Genomic DNA, 23,794 nt, shown 5'->3' on the forward strand with positions numbered 1-23,794 from the left:
GGATCTGAGTATAATAACAAATATGAAAACGTGAACGTACTCCTTAAAAAAATACCACATTTATATATAAGTATAAAAGGATATATATGATGGTAATCAAATTACCAAGATTTGACCATGTATTCGGTTAATATATGGTAATTACAGTAATAAATGTATTTGTTAATATTATTTAACCAATTTAGACCAATAATACTGAATGAACATTACTGATATAATTAAATGATAAACTATGACTTAAAAAGGTTTTAAAAAAAATTACAAGCTTTTAACTTCTTGATTATATATATTTAACTTTTAGATTATACAATTTAAAATATATTTGAAATTTTAAATGATATTTTAGATTGTGAAATTCAGAAATCAAACATTATGTAGTGTTAAGTGTTAGATTGTGCTATCTAAAATATATTCCAAAATTTCTTATATATTTTAGGTTGCAAAATTTAGAAGTCAAATTTATTTTATGAATTATAAAATTTAAAATAAATTTAAACTTTCAAAATATAATTTAAATTGTATAATTCAAAAATCAATTCTGACTTTCAAATTTGATGATTTGGAAGTCAAATGTTGGCATATATCGTTCCAAATTGTAAAATCTTAGAGAACTTCAGACTGTACAATCTCAAAATTAAATTAAAAATTGGAAACTAAAGAAAAACTGCAGATCAATATCACAAACTTGAAAGTTCCCTTTCTTTTACTATCTTTACTTTACCACAAATCCTTGAAGCCAGTATCCACTATACACTCTAAGTGTCACCACCGAGTGACTAAAAACATAGGAAAAGCCACATCACAACAGCAAAACTAATAATCTCCATCCACTATCATTTAATACACAAGGTAAAATTTAAAATTTTAGAAGTGCATATGAAAACAGTGGCTTTAGAAAGAAATAACTCAAGACTAGAGTTCCCCATTACGGCGAGCCCATACACAAGACCCAATATATTTTTCTTTAGTCAAAAATACTTTATTTGAACTTAACAAAACCAGCAATATGCCCCAATCAATGTTAATATTTCAATTAACTTGAAAACAGTAGAATAACACAAGTTCACATTAAAATTTAGCATCCTAGTTATCAAAATTCTGTACCAATATAACGATGAAATTAAGACGGGTATATAAACAAATATTCGGCTAAATTAGCCTGTTTGTTTCCATTCTAACCTTACTATCAGCATCAGTTTAAACAGCATACACGAAAATTGCATCAAAACTAAGTGAAGCATACCACAAAACTTAAAACATGGACGAAGAAGAAACAATAAGAAACAAGCAAAAAAAGAGTACAAAGAAACTTTCTCCAATATTCAAGTAGATTCACGGTGATTGCAAAATGCTTATCCAACTAGTAACCGGTTGGCTTGAAAACTTGACGAGAGTGTGTCTTATAAAGCACCATCTGATGGCAGTGTGCTCTGAATATTTGAAGGCATAAGTATGTTGAATCCATCTGCTGCTGTAGAAACAATCATTCCAGGAATCTGTGCGTGCCAATGTAATTCCTTCAGGTCTTTCTGCCCCTGTTTTCATTCAATGAAAAATAAACGAATGAACATTTAATGCGGGAGTTTATTCTACCATTCAGATAAACAGAGTTGAGCATTTGGAATTACCTGGTGAATAAACAATAGTTGGGGAGGCAGATCTTCAGGAGCATTAACTTGTTCTTTGGTTTTAGCTTTAAATTCAGCCTCCTCTTCTTCATCCTTTTCTAATGAAAGGTCCCATATTCTGTGTGAAAGGTTATAAAACTTCTTAAATCCCACATCATAATAAAGTAGCAAAAAGAAAGAGGTAGGATTAGGTCCTGGGCGAAGGGTCAAACCCAAAGGTTAAAAAAAAAAAAAAAAAACAACTAAGCATTTTACCACCAAGTCGTGTCAGTCAGCTATTTGGATCAAAGGATACCACAAAGTTCCGTGTCAGGTATTACGTGTGTGAAGATATTTTCCCACTAAATCTCTGTGAATAGTATCAAAAGTTGTACTTACGTAAGCTGATTATCAGCAGATGAAACAGCCAATGAAGAGGCTTCATGTGGACTCCACTCAATGGATGTGATTGGATGTTTGTGGTATTCAAAATGTGCTACCAAAGAATCTCCTTCCTGCCCATAAATAAATGCTCTTTTCATGTCAGCTTTAATAACAACAAAAAGTAAATCAATAAGCTGAAACAAATTAAACATCGTGAACGTTACTTTCTAAATCACATTCCCACAATAATATTTCTTCCCCATAATTCTCTTTTCATGTCAGCTTTAATAACAACAAAAAGTAAATCAATAAGCTGAAACAAATTAAACACCGTGAAAGTTACTTTCTAAATTACATTCCCACAATAATATTTCTTCCCCATAATGCATCTTCAGTCCTTCACATGGATTTACAGGTATAAAAATGAAAGATAAAAGATGGATGTGATAACGAAAAAGGGGAAAAGAAAGTCAGATGACAGCTTTACAAAATAATGATATAATATGAACACTGGAACACAAGGAAGCTGGGTATAACATAACATGAAACACCATCCATATAAGAGAACATCACATGCACACAGTAGCCTTCCCGTTATAAATGAAGCATTTTACCATCTTTTTAATCGTTATGATGACTACCAGTGGAAAATAATACTGATTTATTATTCAAATCATACAAAATACATTCTGATATCCTTTATTTGTAGTAATCTAATTCTCCTAAAAAGAAAAATAGGAAAACTAAGAAATCTTGAAAAAATAAAATAAAATAAAAGATTATGTATCCATTTCCTCTAATTAGGAAGATTCTAAAAGATATTATCTCAAATTACAACACTCCCCCTCAAGCTGGATCATACTAGATAGTATGAACCAAGCTTGGAATAGACAAACGCAATAAACCCAATAAACCAACTTGGACAAACTTCAACTTGGACAGCAATGGACGAGGGCGAACTTCAACTTCGGGATGGTGACTTGCAGCAACAAACTGCAAGAACAGATGAAGGGCCTGCAGTGGCAAATAGCAAAAAACTGCAGGGACTGAATTGCCATCAATAGTGGCGATCAACAACAAAACTTCAAGGGACTTAACTGTCCTAAACAACAACAAAACTTCAAGGGACTTAACTGTCCTAAACATCAACAAGCTTTCAGGAAACATCTGTCCTGCAGAGGCAAACAACAACAGACCTACAAGGACTACACTACCCTACAGGGGCTGGAATTTTCTCCTCCTCACGACTGAACAGCAGAACGTGAAGGTGGAGAAACTAGTGAGAACCGATCTGTACGAGGGACAAAACTGAATCCCATAACATCGAAAGAGTCAATTCAGCGGGCGGTTTTAAAGAACAACTCTTAGTGAGCTGTTATAACAAAGCATTGACAGAAACCAAAAAACTTCATGGCTTCAAATGGCCAAAGACAAATTGGAGGTCCAAAGTTCTCCGTGGACTACTCCTATATGGTGATACTTAACACTGTATCACAAGAAGTACGGGCTAAACTTTAGCCCAAGAAAGAAGTTATCTTTAGGGGTTGAAAAATATTTCCCATTAGACAAATTCTGGAAGTATAGCTTATAGCTAGGTCAGATTCAACTCTGGAAGTATAGCTTATAGCTAGGTCAAATTCAACTCTGGAAGTATAGCTTATAGCTANATAGCTTATAGCTAGGTCAGATTCAACTCTGGAAGTATAGCTTATAGCTAGGTCAAATTCAACTCTGGAAGTATAGCTTATAGCTAGGTCAGATTGGACTCTGGAAGTATAGCTTATAGCTAGGTTAGATTGAACTCTGGAAGTATAGCTTATAGTTAGGCCAGATTCTAGAAACACAACTTTGTGTAGCTCTTATTAAAAGTAGAAGTGCCCTTCCCCTCTGGATGAGCCACCTACGGCTTTTTCAGATTATGAGGAACACGCAAAAAACATCTTCTCTGCAGCTTGGAAAAGAAGAGGAAGAAGCTTCGTCGGGAGAAGAGGATGAAGAATCCTCCGGGGAAGAGGCAGAAGATGACGATCTTCCACCACCCATCACCAAAAACAACGTTCGGGAAACGAACAATGAGGGAAAAATGGAAGGCCAAGGCCCCCTATAGATTTGGAATTGGAGGCCTTCTTCACAATTTTTTCATCAGATCAATTTCCATGTGCAACTAGATGGCACCTTTCAGGATGGAGAAGAAAATAGTGGAAGCAGTAGAGGTAGGGATGACAACTGACTGTAACGGCAAAGACGGATTGCAATGGCGGCACAAGCGGCAGATGATCGAAGTCCTGTTGCTCGAGAAACCAAAACTGGAGAGCGAAGAGAGCACCGACTGTGGCATCAGTGGCATCAAAGTAACAAAGAGGGAATTCTCCGATGTGGAAACGCGAGATGAAACTTTCAAGGGTTAGTTCCTCTACTCCTCGCGACTGAGATGGAAAGATGAATGAATTAGTGGACCGTGATGGTGGAGGGATTAATCCTCTGTTCTCTTTTTAGGTTTTTAATTTTTTCAAAGAAGAAATAAAGGGCCAAAGCCCGAACTCCTTTTAGAGTTTCGGAAACCAAAATGGGCCAAAGCCCAAACACTTCGTGAGGGTAACACTTCGTTAAGGTTTTTCATTCTTCAGCAGAAACATAGGGACGAGTGAGCCTCTTCTCTGTTTTTGGTTTCTTCTTCCACAGCGAGAGAATGGCTTCTCTTCTTCAAATAGAAAGAGAAGGGCAACCATGGTCGCTCCTCCGAGAGGCGCGTAGGCTTCGACGGCTGGAGGACGAACGCGGATCTAGAGTGGCGCAGACGTCCGATTAAAGGGTGAGATCAGAGATGAGTGGGTCACACCAAGGAGCAGAGACTAAAACTCAAATCTACTAAAATATAGCCCAAATGAGTCGTCACCGACCCTAGGAATGGGCTCAGGAGGCTCCGGCGACCCTGTCTGCGACGACAGCGGCGAGTGGGTCTCTCCGGAGGTAGGCGCGTGGGTTGCACGCGCCGACAACGTTGGCTGCGCTTGGAGGCGTGTTGAGCGGAGCCAGGTACTAACTCCAGCGGGGTTGGCCGTCGCTTGAAGAGACGGTCCAGATCCGCTGGTCACAGGTCGAAACTGTGACGGTGGCCGGCGGTGAATGGTGGCTGACGACGTACGGAGGCAGGCGGCGAACGGTGGACGGCGGAGAAGAGCGGCGATACACAGCGGAAAAAGAAAACAGCAAAGACAGTAGCTTTCAAGGGAATGGGTTCAAATCCCACTCTAATGATACTCAGAACTTGACTAGGGCAATTGGAGCCCATTACAAAACACAGGTTAAAAACGAGAATTTTAGGGGGCTGCCGGCGACCATAACGGTCGGCCGTCGGCAGACAGCAAAGACAGTAGAAGCGGATCAGACAAGCTCTGATACCGAGTGGAAAATAATACTGATTTATTATTCAAATCATGAAAAATACATTCTGATACCCTTTATTTGTAGTAATCTAATTCTCCTAAAAAGAGAAATAGGAAAACTAGGAAATGTTGAAAAAATAAAATAAAATAAAAGATTATGTATCTATTTCCTCTAATTAGGAAGATTCTAAAAGATATTATCTCAAATTACAACACTACCTATACCTTGAGCAGTCTGAGATCACGAATAGAAATAGTCCCATCATCACTTCCCGAGGCCAACATACAACTAGCCAACCTGTTCAGTACAATATAGCACACAAAGCAATGAAGAGGTCTGGAATGGCAATTCATGGAACACCATAGAATTACGTATTAATCAATACCTGTTCCATGATATGACATTCACGTCAGCATTATGTGCCTTAAAAGANGCAGCCGGTGACTTCCCCAAACGGATATCCCATATAGCAATATTTCCATCCACAGAACANGAAGCAAGAACGTGAGGTTCTGTAGGGCTCCACTGCAGGGATTAATTGAACATTACAACTATCACATTTATAAATAAAGACAAACTACTAATGTGAGAGATTGCATTCACAATATATTATACTGAAACTACAAGAGCAACTATTCCCATGAATATTAGTACACGTACTTGCAGATCTTCAACACTAGCAGTATGTCCAGTAAATGGAGCATTATCAACATTCCATGTTCCAGCAGATGTAGGCTCCCACAGATAAATGCTATTATCACAATCCCCTTAAAAATGAAGATCGTTGTCAAGCTTAATATCACAAAAATATCACAAAATATGAAGACATACCAGGGAAAAATTTAAAAAAAAAAAAAAAAAAAAGAAAAAAGATATAGATAAACTGAAAATGTAGAACTAAAGATTACCAGATACAAGCCTTCCAGGAACAAGAAGACTCCAGTCTATAGCATAACCTTCGTCTTTGTGTTTAAATTTATGCAGTGGGTCCTGAGTAAAAACTGCTGCAACTCCTTGGACACCTTCTGTTTCGGTCTCAGCCAGAGCATTGAGATGAGAGCTTAGGTCCCAGACCTACAAATTGTTCTCAAGTATCAAACTATATACTAAAAAGAAGGCATGGCTGGGAACGGTACATATATTTTCTGATTAAAAGAGAAGACAGAAAATACACTTCACAATGTTTAACCAGATCTGCTAGTGAAGGGCATGAACATAGGGTACTCTACTATCTATGCATTAGACCGTCAATGTCATGTTTAGCATCCCCATCTCCTAAGCTTCTACACGATCGCTTGGGTTGGGTCATCTACATTTATAAAAATTAAAAAGGATGATTACCAAACTTAGCAAACTTCAAGTCTTAACATGTGAGTCATGTCAATTAGGAAAACATTTGGTCTTTTCCAAAAGGAATTGAATCAAGATGCAGCTTTGTCTTCTCTATAACTCATTATGATATTTGGGATCCAGGGTCCAATTCGAGTTACATCCTTTGGGTTTCATTACTTTTGTCACTTTTATTGGTGCATTCTTGTTGTACGTGGGTTTCCACATGAACCCTCTGTCTCACATTTTTCCGAAGTGTTTGGTTGTGTTGTGTTTGATTTGTACATGACATGTCTTCAGGTTTGGATAGACTTTTAGCTAGAGCTACCAAATGTGTCTTTTAGGGTATTTGAGTCTTCACAAAGGGCATCGATGTTTTACCTAACGCTAAAAGATATTACATGTATGTTAGCGTCATTTTTTTTAAGAAACTCCTTTTTTCTCTTCCACACAAGATGTTAACTTTGTCCAACAAGTCTTGTCTGTGCCTCTAGTTGAGCCCTTTGAGTATCCTCCTTCCAACATTGTTCCAAGTCTCCAAATAATTAAAATTCTTATGATCAGCCCAATTAACCTAGACCATCTCCTTCTCTTCTTATCACCTCCCAACAATTGAACTCAATGACTAGTTCAATGCTACATGGTGAGTCCTCTTCATCAAGTCCTTCACCATCATCGTTCCATACTCCATCTCCTAATAATGAAGATTTCAATTGGTCAATTAGCATTCAAAAAGGTACTCACTCTACATGCAATCCTCATCCTATTTACAATTCTATTATCTTCTCTATATCTTCCATTTTCATTTCTAACAATGTGAAAAAGGCACTTGATCATCCTAAATGGAGACAAGCCATGATTGACAAAATCTAGGCTCTTGAACATAATGGAACGTGGGACTTAGTTCCTGATACATTTTCTCTCCTAGCCATAATGACAATTGACTCTCTTCTTTGCCATGGAAGTAATATTCCATAAAAGTTGCTTTCTTTCATGGTCATTTAGAAGAGGAGATTTACATATCAACCTGTTAGTTTTGTTGATTAGGGGAAGTCTAGCTTAGTTTTTAAGTTAAATTGGTCTCTCTATGGTCGCAAACAATCTCCTCATGCTTGGTTTGGAAAATCTAGTCATCTTGTTCAAACTTTTGGAATAGGGGTAGTAAGTCAAATCATTCAATTTTTCATTGTCATACCTTGTGTGGAAAATGTGTTTAATTAGTTATGCATGTTGTTGACATGTTATTACACGAAATGAAGCCACTAGAATCTCACAGCTAAAGGAACACTTATGTAATCACTTTTGGACTAAAGATCTTGGGAGTCTCATACATTCTTAACATTGAAGTGGCTAAATCAAAGAAAGGCATTGTAGTTTCTCAAAGTAAATATCTTTTAGATATCTTGGAAGAAAGATGTATGACTGGTTGTAGGTTGCCCTATGGATCCAAATCAAAAATCACTGGCAGACCAAGGTCAACCTCTCTTATCCAGAGAGATGTAAAAGACTTGTTAGGAAACTTATCTTATTATTACTATACCTAATCTATCTTTTGCAGTGGGTGTTGTTAGTCAGCTTATGCAAAACCCGTGTATTGATCATTGAAATGCTATTATATGCATCTAAGATACCTCAAAAAGACTTTAGGGCAAGGCCTATTGTACAAATATAAAGGATATACCCAAATTTATGGATATCAAGATGTTGATTCAACAAGATCTGCTATGGATAGACGCTCCACTAGAACTTATGATTTTCTCATTGAAGGAAACATTATTTCTTGGAAAAGCAGGAAACAAAATGTGGTTGCCTGATCTAGTGCTCAAGTTGAATATAGAGCAATGATGTCTCCCAATTGTGAACTTGTATAGGTGAAACAATTTCTTCAAGAATTAAAAATATGTGAGATTCAAAAAATGAAGATGTATTGTTGTGTGTGACAACCAAGTTGCTCTCCACATTACTTTCAATTCAGTGTTCCAAGAGAGGACTAAATTCACTTGACTCACATTTTATATGAGAAAAGTTGTTATCCAAGGAAATTTGTATTAGTTTTGTTCAATCCAATGATCAACTTGTAGATGTGTTAAGAATTTGTATACTTCAGCTTGAGGACAAGTGTTAGAATAGGTATTAAATATAGATAGTTGTTATAATAGGTAATCCATAGTTGTATTGGAAAATTGCTATGTGTTGTACCTAAGAGTTGTTTACCTATTAGCAAAAATTACCTCGATATCCATGGCATAATTTCCTTCTATAAATAACAAAGGTCAGTTGAGAGATAATCAATCTATTAAGCTCTTTTTCTCATATTTCTAGTCTAAAGTTTACAAACAATACTCAAAACCAATAACCAACGAGTAAACTACACATGGAGCTAGAATATCACATATAATCACATTAGTTACCAAAGATAAAGGCTACCGCCTATGACATGATTGATACAAGAGTAGCTTTTAAAATGTTGTACAACAGAAGATAGTCATTATTAAACACTCCCTCGTCAAGTTTGAGCATATGATTGTATGCACCAAGCTTGAAACATAGAAACTAAATTTAAGATCAATGGTATCAAATTTCGGCTATGGTGACTACAACAAGGTGGTGGCGAAGCAGAATACCCACGGTGACCACTTTTTGCATAGCAGCTGGCCGTGGCAAAACAACAATGGGGAAAAAGCGGGATGGAGAAGAAAGAAGACGACTACATGGAGAAAAGAGACAAGAAAGTGGGAGAAGAGATAGGGATAACAATGGTGCACGCATGATAGTAAACCCTAATTGCATGACACCAACCTTATATTTGTTTTCTGTGTTAAAACACATGGTTAAAAATTAGGCCAGGCCCAATAAAAATTTAAAACTCACAATACACCTTAATACACACAACTTTAAAACACCTTTCTCTTGTTTTTTCGGCCACTTGCCCTAACTTACTACCACCAACAACCACCATTGCCATCACGCTCATCGGTTGCCTCTAGCCAAGTCTTTTTCTTTTATTTTTTTTCTTCTTCTAAAAGTACCTATTTTCCAGCAACGTATGAGTCAAATTTAAATATAACCATTCGTAATTATCGTGGAAAAGTTATGGTAGGAGGAGTTACTAGAGCAAAAGAACATCTAATTACTGTGGTGTTTTGATGTTATTATTATTTGAATTTCTGGACATAATATCATTACTTTTGCATTAGAATTATATAGAATGGTATTATATTTCTTTTGACTAATTTTTTGCCATAACCCAATATGGTTTCCATTACAATTTTAGAAAGGATTTTTGGGTCTATGATATTTTTGTTATCCGATATCAATAACACGATTTGAGATCTCAAGGATTTAGTCATAATATCTAAAAGTTGATCACTAGAGCTTATAAATTAAATTCTAATCTCCTTGGCTAGAAACCTTTCTCGCATAAAATGACAATCAATCTCAATAAGATTACTTCTTGAGTGAAAGCAATGTGAAGAGATGTCGGATTATCATAATATAACATCATTTGTTGAACTTCACAATTTTTCAACTCTGGAAGTTGTTTGATCCCCACAACTTTACATGTAAATAAAGCCATAGCTTAATATTTTGCTTCTAAAGCCATAGCTTTAGTCAACATCGTTTTGTTTCTTGCTCTTCCAAGAAATAAGATTTCCACCAATGCACAACTGCCCAATCAACACAACAATAACTAGAAACCCAACTATTTCCCTTATCCTTGTATATACATCAGCCATAGTCCAGAGCCTTTTGATATACCTAAGAATATGTATAACAACATTCTAGTGATAAATGCAAAGATCGTACGTGAATTGGCTAACAACTCCAGAATAAAAAAGAAAGATCAAGTCTTGTATTTGAGAGGTAAATGAGTTTCCCTACTAATCTCTTATAGCTCAGAATCTATTAATGATTCACCTGACCAACTGTTAAACTTTGATTTTTATCCATATGACTATCAATGGGCTTACACTCAATCATGTAAGTTTCCTATAAAACGTCTAAAGCATATTTTCTTTGAGATCACAATGTCTTCCTTTAATTTGGCTACATAAATACCAAGAAAGAATTATAGGCAACCAAGATCTTTGGTCTAAAAGTGACTAAATAAGTGATTTTTCAATTAGGAGCAACATTATTCACTATAATCACTATGCCATCAACACAAATAACTAGGAAGCAATGTTAACGATATCGATAACGGGAAATATCGGAGACCAAGAACTATTTTATAAAGCTATAACAAAAACCATATCAGGTTATGACAGAAACATTGGTCAAAAGAAATATAATACCACCACATATAATTCTAATGCGAAAGTAATGATATTATGTCTAGAAATTCAAATAATAATTACATCATATCAAAACACCCCACTAATTAGATGTTATTTTGCTCTAGTGATTCTTCTTTTCATAACTTTCTCACAATAATTACAAACAATTGTATTTAAATTTAACTCATCCATTGTTGGAAAATAGGTATTTTTTTGAAAAATAATTATAGTGAAAGTGGAGAAGAAAAAATTCAAAAAAAAAAATAGAAAAAAAACTAAAAAAAATACATGGCTGGTGGCGGTAGCGACCTACAAGCGGTGACGACAGCAGGGGTTGTTGGTGTAGTAAGTTAGGGAAGATGGCTGGAAAAGATTAAGAGAAGAGTGTTTTAACGTTGTGTGTATTAGGATTTACTATGGGTTTTAAATCTTTATTGGGCCTGGCCCAATTTTTAATCATGTGATTTAAACACACAAAAAACAAATTTAAGGTTGATGCCCTACAATTAGGGTTTACTATCATGTGTGCACCTCTGCTGCTCCTATAACTTTCTTCTCCAGCCTGCTTTTTGCACCATGTCATTCTGCCATCGGCACCGCTATGCAAAAAGCTGCTGCCATGGGCGGTCAAGGGAAATCTGCTCCGCCATCACCTTGTTGTGGTGACAAGTCTTTAGATCGCTACCAGTTTGTGCCATGGCATCACCATAGCCGAAATTTGATAACCTTGCTAGGAAGACAATCGCCTACAGAGAAGTATGGCAGTAGAACATGAATGATCTACTTCATTTCATTTCAACCCAAAATCATGCTCTACATGACTAAGATTCTCAAACCAAGCTTGAGGAGATTCTGAGATTGTAGAGAGATCTTTGCAATTTACAAATTAAGCCAAATCCCTTGAGCAACAATCTCAAGAGATTGCATTGTGTAAATCTTCTGTTCTGGATCTCCATGAAAAAAAGGGCATTTTAATATCGAGTTGATGGAGCAGCCAATAGATAATAGTATCTATGACAAGGAAAAGCAGAATAGTGGTGATTTTGGCCACATGAGAGGAGTTATCATCACCATAATCAAGGTTGGAAGAAAATAAAGAATCATTACTAGCAAGCTATGTGACTAGAAGCACTTTAGTGAATAATCTGTTGACTTTGATTAGCAAATGATTGAGAAACACACGTTGAAAATATGGGAGTAGAGGAAGACTAGACTTTATTTGGAATTTTTGATAAATATATTCTTAATATTTTTCAGACACAGACAATTTGTTGTCCCAATTTCCTTGGATATGACATCTCGTAGCAATAAGAACATCTTGAAAGATGTTTTTCTTCCTTTATTTCACAACCTCTTCCCCGAGAAGATACTATTGCTAAGGATTCAACCACTTTGGTTGAACTTTCCCAAGAAATCTTGTAATTAAGCTGTCCAAAGAATGAATCTTGGCCAATCAATATTTTCAAGAATGTCCAAAGTCTGAAAGTAAACTCCGCAAGATCAGCACCACATATAGCATTCAAGTTTCTGTCTAATCCTTCCAATGAATCAATATCTACGAATGTGTTCAATTCTTCCACAGCAATTTCAGCTTGAGCTAGATGAGTGGTCATGCGACAATCTGTTTGAGAGGATCTAGTTTATTGGCTGAGATGTACAGACATTTTATATTATTTGCAAAAATACTGAGCCTTTTTTCCAAAAAGAACAAGTTTTAAAGTTTTGAATTCCAAAAATATGTGATTCTACAAACTATCACAGTATAACACTTAGCTGGAAGTCAAGCTTCTTCCACAAGTTCTCATGGTACTACAAGATGTATGATAGGATGATGAGGGTGTATGTTAGGAGAAAGAAGAGTAAGCGAAATGTTAGTTGTATTAGCTGGCCTAACTGTCTGACAGTTAGGAAGGGGGAACACTTAATGATGTATAAATAGCTAAGGGGAATAATACAAGGCACTTTTTGGACTGTTAGTAGTTTCTAAAACAGGATTTGGTTATCCTTGTTGGGGAAGGTTAAGCTTCCTTTGTACTTCCTATTCTTGCATTCTTTCTTGAAATTCAATAATATCAAAGGTTATACATACATTTTGTATTGTTTACAACAGTTGTTGAGTGAGAGATAGGATTTCTTTATCAAGAAACCTATCAATTTTGGTCTGACCTGCCGGATACCATTTTTTGCAAGAAGTGAAATGAGGATGCAGAACGATACCGATGCGAGACTAGAGGCAATTGAGATCATGATGGAGGGAATGAAGGCTGAGTCAGCGGCTGTACGACGAGACCTGTAGCAAATTATGAGGGTCTTGGGTACTCGCGTTAATCCACCTGAGGGAAGTTCAGATGACAGTTCGGTGAACGACAACAGACAACGAGTCGTGGGGGAAAATAAGAATGGAGGGAATGGAAACAGAGGGGAGGAACAAGAGTCGTGGCGGAAGAGGGTTGAATTGCCGACATTCGACGGAGATGAGCCTTTGAGTTGGCTCAACAGAGCGGAAAGGTTTTTTGATATTCAGAAGGTGATGAGAGATGAAGACAAAGTGGAAATTGCGTATGTGAGTATGGAGGGAAGCGCGGCATACTAGTTTACGTTCTGGAAAGAGAAAGCAAGAAATCGCTCATGGGACGGTTTGAAGGCCGCGATGGTCAACCGGTTCGGTGGGGGATTTAGAGGAACGGTGTTCGAGAGGTTGGCGTCGTTGCGACAGGAGGGCACGGTGGAGGAATTCGTTCGCAACTTTGAGGTATTGACTGGACAGACGAGGGGCATACCAGAGGAGCAAGTGCTCGGATATTTCCTCGTCGGACTGCGGGAGGACGTAAAGGGGCAAGTTAGAATCCAGAACCTGTCGGATTTAATGGAGGCAATGAGGGTCGCTCGGGACGTGGAGGATGCGATGGTGAGAGAGCAAGGGGGTTTCGTAAGTGGGTTCAGAATAAATCCCGTGGGAGCGCGATCATCGGGCGGTGTGATACGAACAGACCCGATTCGTTATCCGGCAAACCAAGGTGAAAGAATGGAGACTGCGGGAAATGCGAGAAGAGATGGGGGCATCGCGAATGCGAATACGAGACCGAATCTCGCGCGTGGGAACAATAATCATGGAAGAATGGTGAGAAACCTACCATATCCAGAGTTTCTCAAGAGAAAGGAGGGTCGTTGTTTCCGGTGCGGTGGCCCATTCGCACCCGGCCATCATTGTGCTAAGAAGAGTTTGAGGGTGTTATTGTTAGCGGAAGACGAAGAGGAGGAAGTGGGGGAAGAACCCCAAACCCAAGGAGAGAAGCTTTTGGAGTTATCGGCCTGTTCTGCGGAAGGGCTGACGTCGGCCAAAACGCTGAAATTGACGAGGATGATCGGTTAAAGGAGGGTGGTGGTGCTGATAGACAGCGGCGCCAGTCACAACTACATCGACCGAAAGCTGACGGAGGAATTAGCATTGAAGGTGACGGACACCCCAGCGTATTGCGTGAGTTTGGGTGATGGCCATCGAAGAATGACGCGGGGCCGGTGTGAGAAGGTGACAGTGAAACTGGAGGAAGTCGACGTGGAGGAGGATTTTTACGTCTTTGAGCTGGGAGGTGTAGATGTAATTTTGGGGGTTGCATGGCTGGCCAAACTAGGAGAAGTCAGTACCAATTGGGGAAAAATGACTATGGTTTACAAAGTGGGGGACAGGAAGATACGTATAAGGGGTGATCCAACATTATCGAGACAGCTGGTGAATGCCAGGGGCTTGCTTAAATTAGTGGAAGCTGACTCAGGGGCTGTGGTTTGGAATTTGTGCAAAGTGGAGGAGGGAAACTGCAGAGAGTGGGATGATGATGTGACGGAAGAATAGAAAAAACAATTACAGGCAGTGCTGCAGGCGCACTATCCCGTTTTTCATGAATTTCAGGGATTGCCTCCAAACCGAAACAGAGAGCACCGCATCCAACTCAAAGAGGGAGTAGACCCCATAAATGTGAGGCCATATCGCTACCCTCACCTCATGAAGGGGGAGATTGAGAAGCAGGTGGAAGATATGTTGAAGGCGGACATCATTCGTCCGAGCACGAGCCCTTTCTCAAGTCCAATTATCTTGGTGAAGAAGAAGGATGGGAGTTGGAGGTTCTGTGTAGATTACCGGGCTCTAAATAAGGCAACTGTCCCCGATAAGTTTCCTATCCCCGTGATAGAAGAATTGCTAGATGAGCTGACCGGTGCACGTTATTTTTCGAAAATTGATTTAAAATCTGGATATCACCATATTAGAATGGAGGAAGGAGTTATGCCCAAGACTGCTTTCTACACTCACCTCGGTCATTTCGAGTTCCTTGTAATGCCATTTGGGCTCGCCCCTGCTACGTTCCAGAGTACGATGAACGACCTATTGCGGAAGCATCTTAGGAAATGGGTGTTAGTTTTTTTTTATGATATACTCATATATAGTTCCACATGGGAAGACCACTTGGTGCATTTAGATGGAGTGTTGCGATTGCTAGAGGAGAATGGATGGGTGGCCAACCAAAAGAAATGTGAGTTTGGAAGAAGGAAGATCCGATATTTAAGCCATCAAATCTCAAAGCAGGGGGTGGAAATGGATGGTGATAAGACGAAGGCCGTGGTGGAATGGGGAGAGCCGAGGAGCTTGAAGGCGTTAAGGGGCTTCTTGGGGTTAACGGGTTACTATAGAAGATTCGTGGCAGGATATGGAAAGTTGGCCAAGCCGTTGACGGAGCTATTGAAGAAGGGTAAGTTTGAGTGGTCCGAGCAAGCAAAACACGCGATGGATACATTGACGGCTGCAATAACCTCAGCTCTCGTGTAGCTTTGCCAAACTTCGAACAAGAGTTTCACATCGAGTGTGATGCCTCTGGTGGTGGGGTAGGAGCTGTGTTGACCCAGAATAAGAGATCGATAGCCTTTTTTAGCAAGGCTTTGTCTGCAGCTTCTCTAAGTAAGTCAATTTATGAGAAAGAATTAATGGCTCTCGTTTTGGCCATTCAGCACTAGAGACCTTACTTGGTGGGGAGGAAATTTACTATGCACACTGACCAGTGCAGTTTGAAATATTTGATGGAACAGAGGATTACTACTCAAAGTCAGCAAAACTGGTTGGCAAAATTAATGGGATATGACTTTGAGATCGTGTATAAAAAGGGAAGTAACAATAGGGCTGTTGATGCCCTCTCGAGGAGAGATGGAGGAGAGATGGAAGAAAGGGAATTACAGCTCATTTCCAGGCCCTTTTGGCAGGATTTTAACGATATTCTGCAAGAGGTGGAGGAGGACGTGACATTGCAGAAAGTGATTGTTGATCTGAAACAGGATTCAAACTCTCATGGAGCCTACACTTTAGAAAATGAAAGATTGCATTACAAAGGCCGGATGGTGATATCGTCCAGTTCAGTTTGGATACCAAAGTTACTGGCCGAGTTCCATGTAACCAAAACTGGGGGGCACTCGGGAGTCTACCGTACATATAGGAGGATAGCCCAATCCTTGTATTGGGTGGGAATGAAGAAGACGATCACTGAATTTGTAGCGAGTTGTGCAGTATGCCAGCAGCATAAGTACTTGGCAGCAAATCCTCAAGGGCTGTTGCAACCCCTACCCATTCCGCAAGTTGTATGGGAGGAAATCAGCTTGGATTTCATAATAAGTTTACCTAAATCACAGGGGTATGATGCCATTATGGTGGTGGTGGATAGGTTAAGTAAATACGCGCACTTTATGGCATTGAAACACCCATATTCTGCTAAAACCGTAGCTGACGTGTTCACCAAAGAGATCATCAGGCTACATGGGATTTTGGTTTCTATGGTGAGTGATAGAGATCCCTTATTTTTGAGTATTTTCTGGAAGGAACTATTCAAGATGCAGGGAACAAAGCTCAAAATGAGCACAGCGTACCATCCAGAGACGGATGGGCAAACTGAGGTGGTTAACCGCATCGTTGAAGGATATTTGCGGTGTTTTTGTTCTGAACAGCCCAAGAGTTGGTATTCTATGCTTCCTTGGGCTGAGTTTTGGTATAACACGAGCTACCAAGGAGCTGCAAGATGCACGCCATTTGAAGTTGTATATGGGAGAGCCCCTCCCTCATTTAGCCGATTCATTCCAGGGGAGACACCAGTGGAGGCAGTGGCACAAGATTTAATGACAAGAGATGAAGCCCTCAAACAGCTAAAGTATCACTTGAATCGGGCCCAAGAATTAATGAAGCAGCAAGCAGATAAGAAGAGGAGGGAGATATATATAAAAGTGGGAGATTGGGTGTACTTGAAGATTAGACCACGCCGCCAATCTTCAATGCCAACTAGACTACTTTCGGCACGTTATTTTGGGCCCTACAAGGTGTTGCAGCAGGTGGGGAGTGTAGCTTTTAGATTGGAGTTACCTAAATCTGCCAGGATTCATTCAGTGTTCCATGTGGCAAAGTTAAAGAAAGCGGTGGGGGACCATGAGGTTGAAAAGATGCTGCCAGAGGAGTTGCAGGCTGACGGTCCTGCTTTTTGGCCAGCAAGAATTTTGGAGCGTAAGCAAATTCAAAATGAAGATGAAGTATGTCACCAAGTTCTGGTAGAGTGGCAGACAGGGGGAAGAGAAGGAGCAACTTGGGAAGATCAAGCCACCATCCAAGAACAGTTTCCAGAATTCAACCTTGAGGACAAGGTTATGGATGAAGGGGGGGGGGGNTGAAGGGGGGGGGGGGGGGGGGGGGGGGGGGGGGGGGGGGGGGGTGATAGGATGATGAGGGTGTATGTTAGGAGAAAGAAGAGTAAGTGAAGCGTTAGTTGTATTAGCTGGCCTAACTGTTTGACAGTTAGGAAGGGGGAACACTTAATGATGTATAAATAGCTAAGGGGAATAATAGAAGGCACTTTATGGACGGTTAGTAGTTTCTAAAACAGGATTTGGTTATCCTTGTTGGGGAAGGTTAAACTTCCTTTGTACTTCCTATTCTTGCATTCTTTCTTGAAATTCAATAATATCAGAGGTTATACATACATTCTGTGTTGTTTACGAGAGTTGTTGAGTGAAAGATAGGATTTCTTTATCAAGAAACCTATCAATGTATGTGGTTCTACAGATTCTCTCCTGTGGCAGTTGGCTGACATGTGAGCTGCACACACATAACAGAACAGCCTACAATATTGGCACATGAGAGCGCATGGGAAAGAGTTTGGACTTGAAACTGCTTGGGTTAGGTTACGGTTGATGACATACACCAACCCTTAAGTTGCCTGCAAAGAAGGGCTCCAGCAATAGTGACAGACAGTGATTCCAACAACATACGAAAGTAATTGATGGTGAGGACAGCAGAGCAGGGATCAGACCCGCTCTCGTACCAAGTTGAGAATTTTAGATTTTGGAAAATCAGTGAGTTATCCTGCTCTCCACTGATGTATTTATATATACAAGCCTGACTAAGAGAAAGTACAATTCTAAGAAATCACAGATAAAGGCTACAGCCTATGACATACTAGATACAACAAGCCGCATTATAAATGCTATACAACAGAAGATAACCATTATTCATTGAGTAATTAGTCGCAACTCCAGGTTCATACAGCATTTCATTTAACATATCATCAATCATTCAAACAGATCTTTAAGGGGTTTTGTGCAACTTTTACTCTATTCTGCTTAATTCAATATTGTGGAAATGCTGAACTTATACAATGGCTCAACTAGCATTAGTAAAATCTGGGATGTCAACTCGTGGACAACTAACAGCATTTAAAACAAAACTGGACAATAGAACTAGCTGAAAAGAACTTGAACCATCAAATAATATACTTCGCCCATTCCCTTTATGAACCTTTTGTCTTAGTTGCATTTTTCGAAGATAATTGCAAAATTAAAATAACCCTTCCCAAACCATCAAGGAAAATTTGGACACTGCAGAAGAGCTTAAAAGTGCCAAATAAGAGCTCATTTCATAAACAGCTTGAATCTAAATTCATTTCTGAGTAAATTAAGAAAACTAATCTAATTACTTATTTAGGAAACCACTAGCAATTTTACCAAATATTTCCTTAGTCAAGGTCCAATCCATACTTCTCAGAAAACTTAAAACAGAATTTGTAGTGTAATGTAACTCGGAATAGCATCCAAAACCATAAAATACTATGGCTTAAGATAATAGTCAATCTTAGCCATAGCCACATGCCATTTGGTGAACATTTGCCATTACACTGTCTTAAAACAAAGTCGGTATGACTATGAAACAACACTTTTCCATTATATAGCAGTTTTACTTTCATTCATTTTATCACATAACAATGAAAATTGCCAAATCACATTAATTCCAAAAACACAAGTAAATGTTTTCTTGAAATTTATGACAAATTAGAAAATCATATCAAAGGGTTTAAAAGTCCAACCTGTACATTACCGGTATCAGCCCAAGCTGCACATATATGGGGATTTTGTGGCATGGAGCGTATACGGTTGATACATCCTTGGTGTGCAACCTTCCGTAACTGTAGTTAACAAAAGAATGNAAAGGACAGAATAATCAAATCTAAAGCAGTGAACAAATGAAACAATAAATACTAAAATGAAGAGAAATGTACCTGCAAACTGGGACCCTGGGCAACATCTTCATCTTCATCCTCACTATCATCATCACTATCACTATCCTCNNCATCCATTCCAGAGTCATCAGTTTNAACTTTAGGTACCGGTTCNCGTCTCTTTCCAGAAATATTTGATACTTTAAAAATTCCAATAGAATTCCAAGAAGGTTTCTCTGCCTGTGCTTCATGCATTGCCGTAACATGAGTCTCAATCAAAAGAAGCAAAATGAAAAAAAGACAAAGGAAGCAAAGCTAGTGGACCAAATACCTATTAGTTGCTATGTGTTAACTCTTCTCAAAATAACGACCGATTATAATAAATAAAAATAATTGTTTTCAAAACTCAAAAGTCCTCTAAAGGAAAAAATCTCTCATAACCACAAAGCCTAATATATGCTACCCCATGTGATATTGCTCATGAATACTAACCACCTTCAATTTGAATAATGAAACATCCTCAAACAAAAACGAATATAAGAAACAGCACTGACCTGAGTCCCTGCCATGAAATATACTGTATGTGGAAATTCTGTTCGAACCAAACCCAGAGAGTCATGTAGAATATCAAAGCTGTCAAGTCCCAAAACATACAGAAGATTACTTACTGATGACAACCAAAAATAAAAGATTAACAATAATAAGCAGAAAGTAAAGCAAATGCCCAGTAAAGTTCGCCAAGATTCTCAATTGAATTGCAATATCAACTAGAAAGGAACTTTGCCTAACAATTTATGGTTTCATTGTTATCAAAAACAACAATACGAGAAAAAGAAAAACAGGTTAGTTTATCAAAATAAGCTCAAAGTTTTTCTCACTACTGATTCAAACAAAAAAACAAAAACACAAATGACTGAACAGAAATAAGAGCCAAGGAAAAGACCTCAAACAGGGCCATCCAATGTGAAAAGCATGAAGAGAATTGTAAGCAGAAGGGTCACACTGAAGCTCTTCACCTTCCTCTAACTTGTCCACCCCGGGTTGCCACACCTTAGCTGGAATTTGTGGAGCCAAAGATGAAGAAGACCCACCCTCTTTCTTAGAGCCCTGATTTTTTTTTTCCATAAATTTAAACAAAAATAAAGAAAAACAACGAAAATTATCCACAAAAGACCATAACGAACCAAGGTTACAATAATAATAATAATAACAATAAGCAGCTTTGAATAGGAAAGGAGATTTAACCTTGTTTTTGTTCTTGGCTTTCTTCCGGTGTTTTATGCCGCGAGTCATATTCAATTAGTTTAGAACTAACGACGGAGACAGAATCAGAATCACAGTTCTTCTTCCTTCGGTTCTCAAAGGAGTAGAGAGAACAGAGAAAAAAAATTGAAAAAAAGCTTCAAAGCACTTAAAATGAATTTTATGCCAGCGAAAACAATTAATTAATTAATTAACGATAACGATTAGAGATAATTGTAATTCATCTCTAAAAAACTATCATTTATTATGAGTCAATAAAAAGTCCAACATCATTTTAATATTTGACAATGTAAAAGAAACCCTAGTTTGTAATCTGAAGGATAAAAAGGGTCTCGGCTTGGACCAACAATCATCAAATGACACCCCTTAATTTCATCTGTACACTCATATTCCTCATTTGGGTCTGGACTGATTGTATCGCACCTCTAGTTTTTTTATCTCTGCAACCCTACTCTTTTTGGACTGTTTTTTGTTTTTATCTTATTTAATGTTTTTTTTTTCTTTAATTTTAGTAGTAACTCCTTGTATGATAATCCCACCACTATGTCTTCTATTTTATTTTTAATCATTGGACTTATTTTATTTATTGGACTTGTTTATTTGTTGTACTCTAAACATTCGAAAAAAAATTTGTAAAAAATATAAAAAATAGTTTATTGATTTTTCTAACTCTTAGTATCTTTTTAAACTGAATATAGTTTTAAGGATAATGATATTTAGACAACATTTTTTTTGACAACATTTGAACATTGATTATATGTTAATATGTGGTTGGTCAAAAATTACTCCACAATAAACATGATTGTGAAGTAATTTTTGACCAATCACAGATTGACACGTAATCAATGTTCAAATGTTGTCAAAAAAATGTTATCTAAATATCATTATCCTAGTTTTAATTTTTTTTATGTAAATATTATAATTATGTTATTGTTTTATTTTAAATACTTAGGTAAATAATAGTATTATTTTATATTAAACCCTTATCTAAATATAATTACTATTTTTATAATTTTATTTTAAACATTTCTGTAAATATTATTCTCATATAATAAAATTTAAAAAATGAAAGATAAAAAGTAAAAATTACAAAGTAAAAAAATGAAAATAATAGAAAATTAAATAATGGTATGAGTACTTGTGTGATTGTTCGCATCGTCTTATTACTTAATATCTTTCTTTCTCTCTTAAAAATAATTAAAAAGTATTTAAATATCATTTTAAAGGTAAGAGTACTCGTGTGATCGTTCGCATCATTTAGTGTTTAATATCTTTCTTTCTCCTTTTAAAAGTAATTAAATATTTGTTTTAAATGTATGGGTGCTCGTGTGACTGCTAGTGTCATCCTGATGCTCAATACTTTTTTGTTTCTAAAAGGATTAAAATATATTTCTAAAGATATGAGTACTCGTGTGACCGTCCGCGTCGGCCTAGTACTCATTACCTTCTTTTTCACAATCATGCATGTTAAAGAATATAAATCTTCAAAAACTAAAAACATCCATATCTTCAAACAAACAAACATTCTTTACCAAAACTACGTGATCATTGATTTTCCATTATGAACGGAGATATGTAAGAGCAAAGTCAATCCTTGTCGGGTGCACTTCCCAAAAATTCAAATCATTTTAAGTAATATAAAATGGGTAAATCCAAATATCGTTTCCCAAAGGACTCTTAGGCCTTACTTTTCACGTAAACAAATCGTGTAAGACTTGAGGAAAGAATTAAGTTGAGGTGTTAATGCAAAGAATAAAAATAAACATGCAAATGCAGTGATTCAATTGGCTAAAAGAAACTACAGATGAATGGAGTTGTTGGGGTTTAAAATTTCATCTTATCCATCCTCATATATCTATTTTTCTTATTTAATTTGCTTATTTATCATATTGTCATGCAAACTTTCTTAGTCTACCCTTAGCCCAATCCCTTGGTGAAAAGAGCCTATTACTAATTACCGACTTGTTATCCCTAGCNTCCCCTAGTAATTAATAATGCATGATAAGCGGAAGCAAAATACAATTGATCGTCCTACCCCTATCCCTAGGCGATATTAACATACTTAAGGAATTCAACACTAGTTCATAACATTATTGTACGTCCCCATATCAATAAAGACAAACAATATTTATCGAATGAGCTAAACGATAAAAGCATTAAGCATAGGTGAAGAACCCAACAATTGATAAATCAAGCATATGCAAGCATATAAAATAAATAAGAATTTGGATATATGAGAGTTTCAAAAGATTACATTGTTCCCCAACAAGCCAGGGTTTAGTTCACCATAATCATGGTGAAACTAGATGAAATATGATGAAAGAATGGAAGAAATAACCCTAAACTTGGTAGATAGGAGCCTAAGCATCCAAGGAACCTCCTCTAAGGTGTGTGGAATAGCTCTGGACATTTCTCTCTGCCAAAAGAATGAGTTTTGATTCGCACTGGGGCTATATATAGGCCAAAAAGATAACAGAATCTAGGCAAATAACAACAGAAAATCGCTCAACGGCTAATTAAACCGCTCAGTGGTTTTCCTCTAACCGTAGGACCGCTCAACGCCCAAAATTGGCTCTCAGCGCTAAAAACTGACCGCTCAGCGCTAAAAACTGACCGCTCAGTGCTAAAAACTGACCGTTCAACGCCCAAATCTGCCACTCAGCGGTTTGACTAGAGCTCAGGCGCCGCTCAGGTGTCGCTCGCGCGCTACAGATGTTTTCAGCACTTTGTTTTTCTGCACTCTGGTTGACTTTTCTGCATTCTGGTTGACTTTTCAGCACTCCAACCTTTTAATACTTCAACCTTTCTTCCAATTCATTCCAAAAACCTACAAAATCAAGGGAAACCAAGAATAAAACCAAGAAAACCAACTTTGACTCTCTTATTCTCTAACTTAATAAAAAGGCATGATTTCAAGCTAATTCTAAACCATAAAGGGTGTGATTTAATATCAAAGTTAAGTATGAAAATAACTATTTTTCAACCGTTATCAATGCTCAATACTTTTTTGTTTCTAAAAGGATTAAAATATATT

The 23,794-nt window shown here is 37.7% G+C and overlaps 1 protein-coding gene across 1 annotated transcript; it reads right to left on the minus strand.

Moving 5' to 3' along the window:
• Positions 1-1,062: 1,062 nt before the first annotated feature.
• On the minus strand, positions 1,063-20,908 carry LOC106753505 (glutamate-rich WD repeat-containing protein 1). The gene is made up of 12 exons (XM_014635323.2): positions 20,743-20,908; positions 20,441-20,604; positions 20,052-20,130; positions 19,558-19,737; positions 19,366-19,464; positions 6,287-6,452; positions 6,039-6,145; positions 5,764-5,903; positions 5,603-5,675; positions 2,007-2,122; positions 1,629-1,746; positions 1,063-1,535 (listed from the first exon to the last, which is right to left on the minus strand). Exons 1-12 carry the CDS (start codon positions 20,788-20,790, stop codon positions 1,401-1,403), a joined length of 1,425 nt encoding a protein of 474 aa, XP_014490809.1. The 5' UTR covers positions 20,791-20,908; the 3' UTR covers positions 1,063-1,400.
• Between the last annotated feature and the right edge of the window lie 2,886 nt (positions 20,909-23,794).

This window comes from Vigna radiata, unplaced genomic scaffold, assembly GCF_000741045.1.
Source record: "Vigna radiata var. radiata cultivar VC1973A unplaced genomic scaffold, Vradiata_ver6 scaffold_131, whole genome shotgun sequence".
Lineage (NCBI taxonomy): Eukaryota > Viridiplantae > Streptophyta > Magnoliopsida > Fabales > Fabaceae > Vigna > Vigna radiata.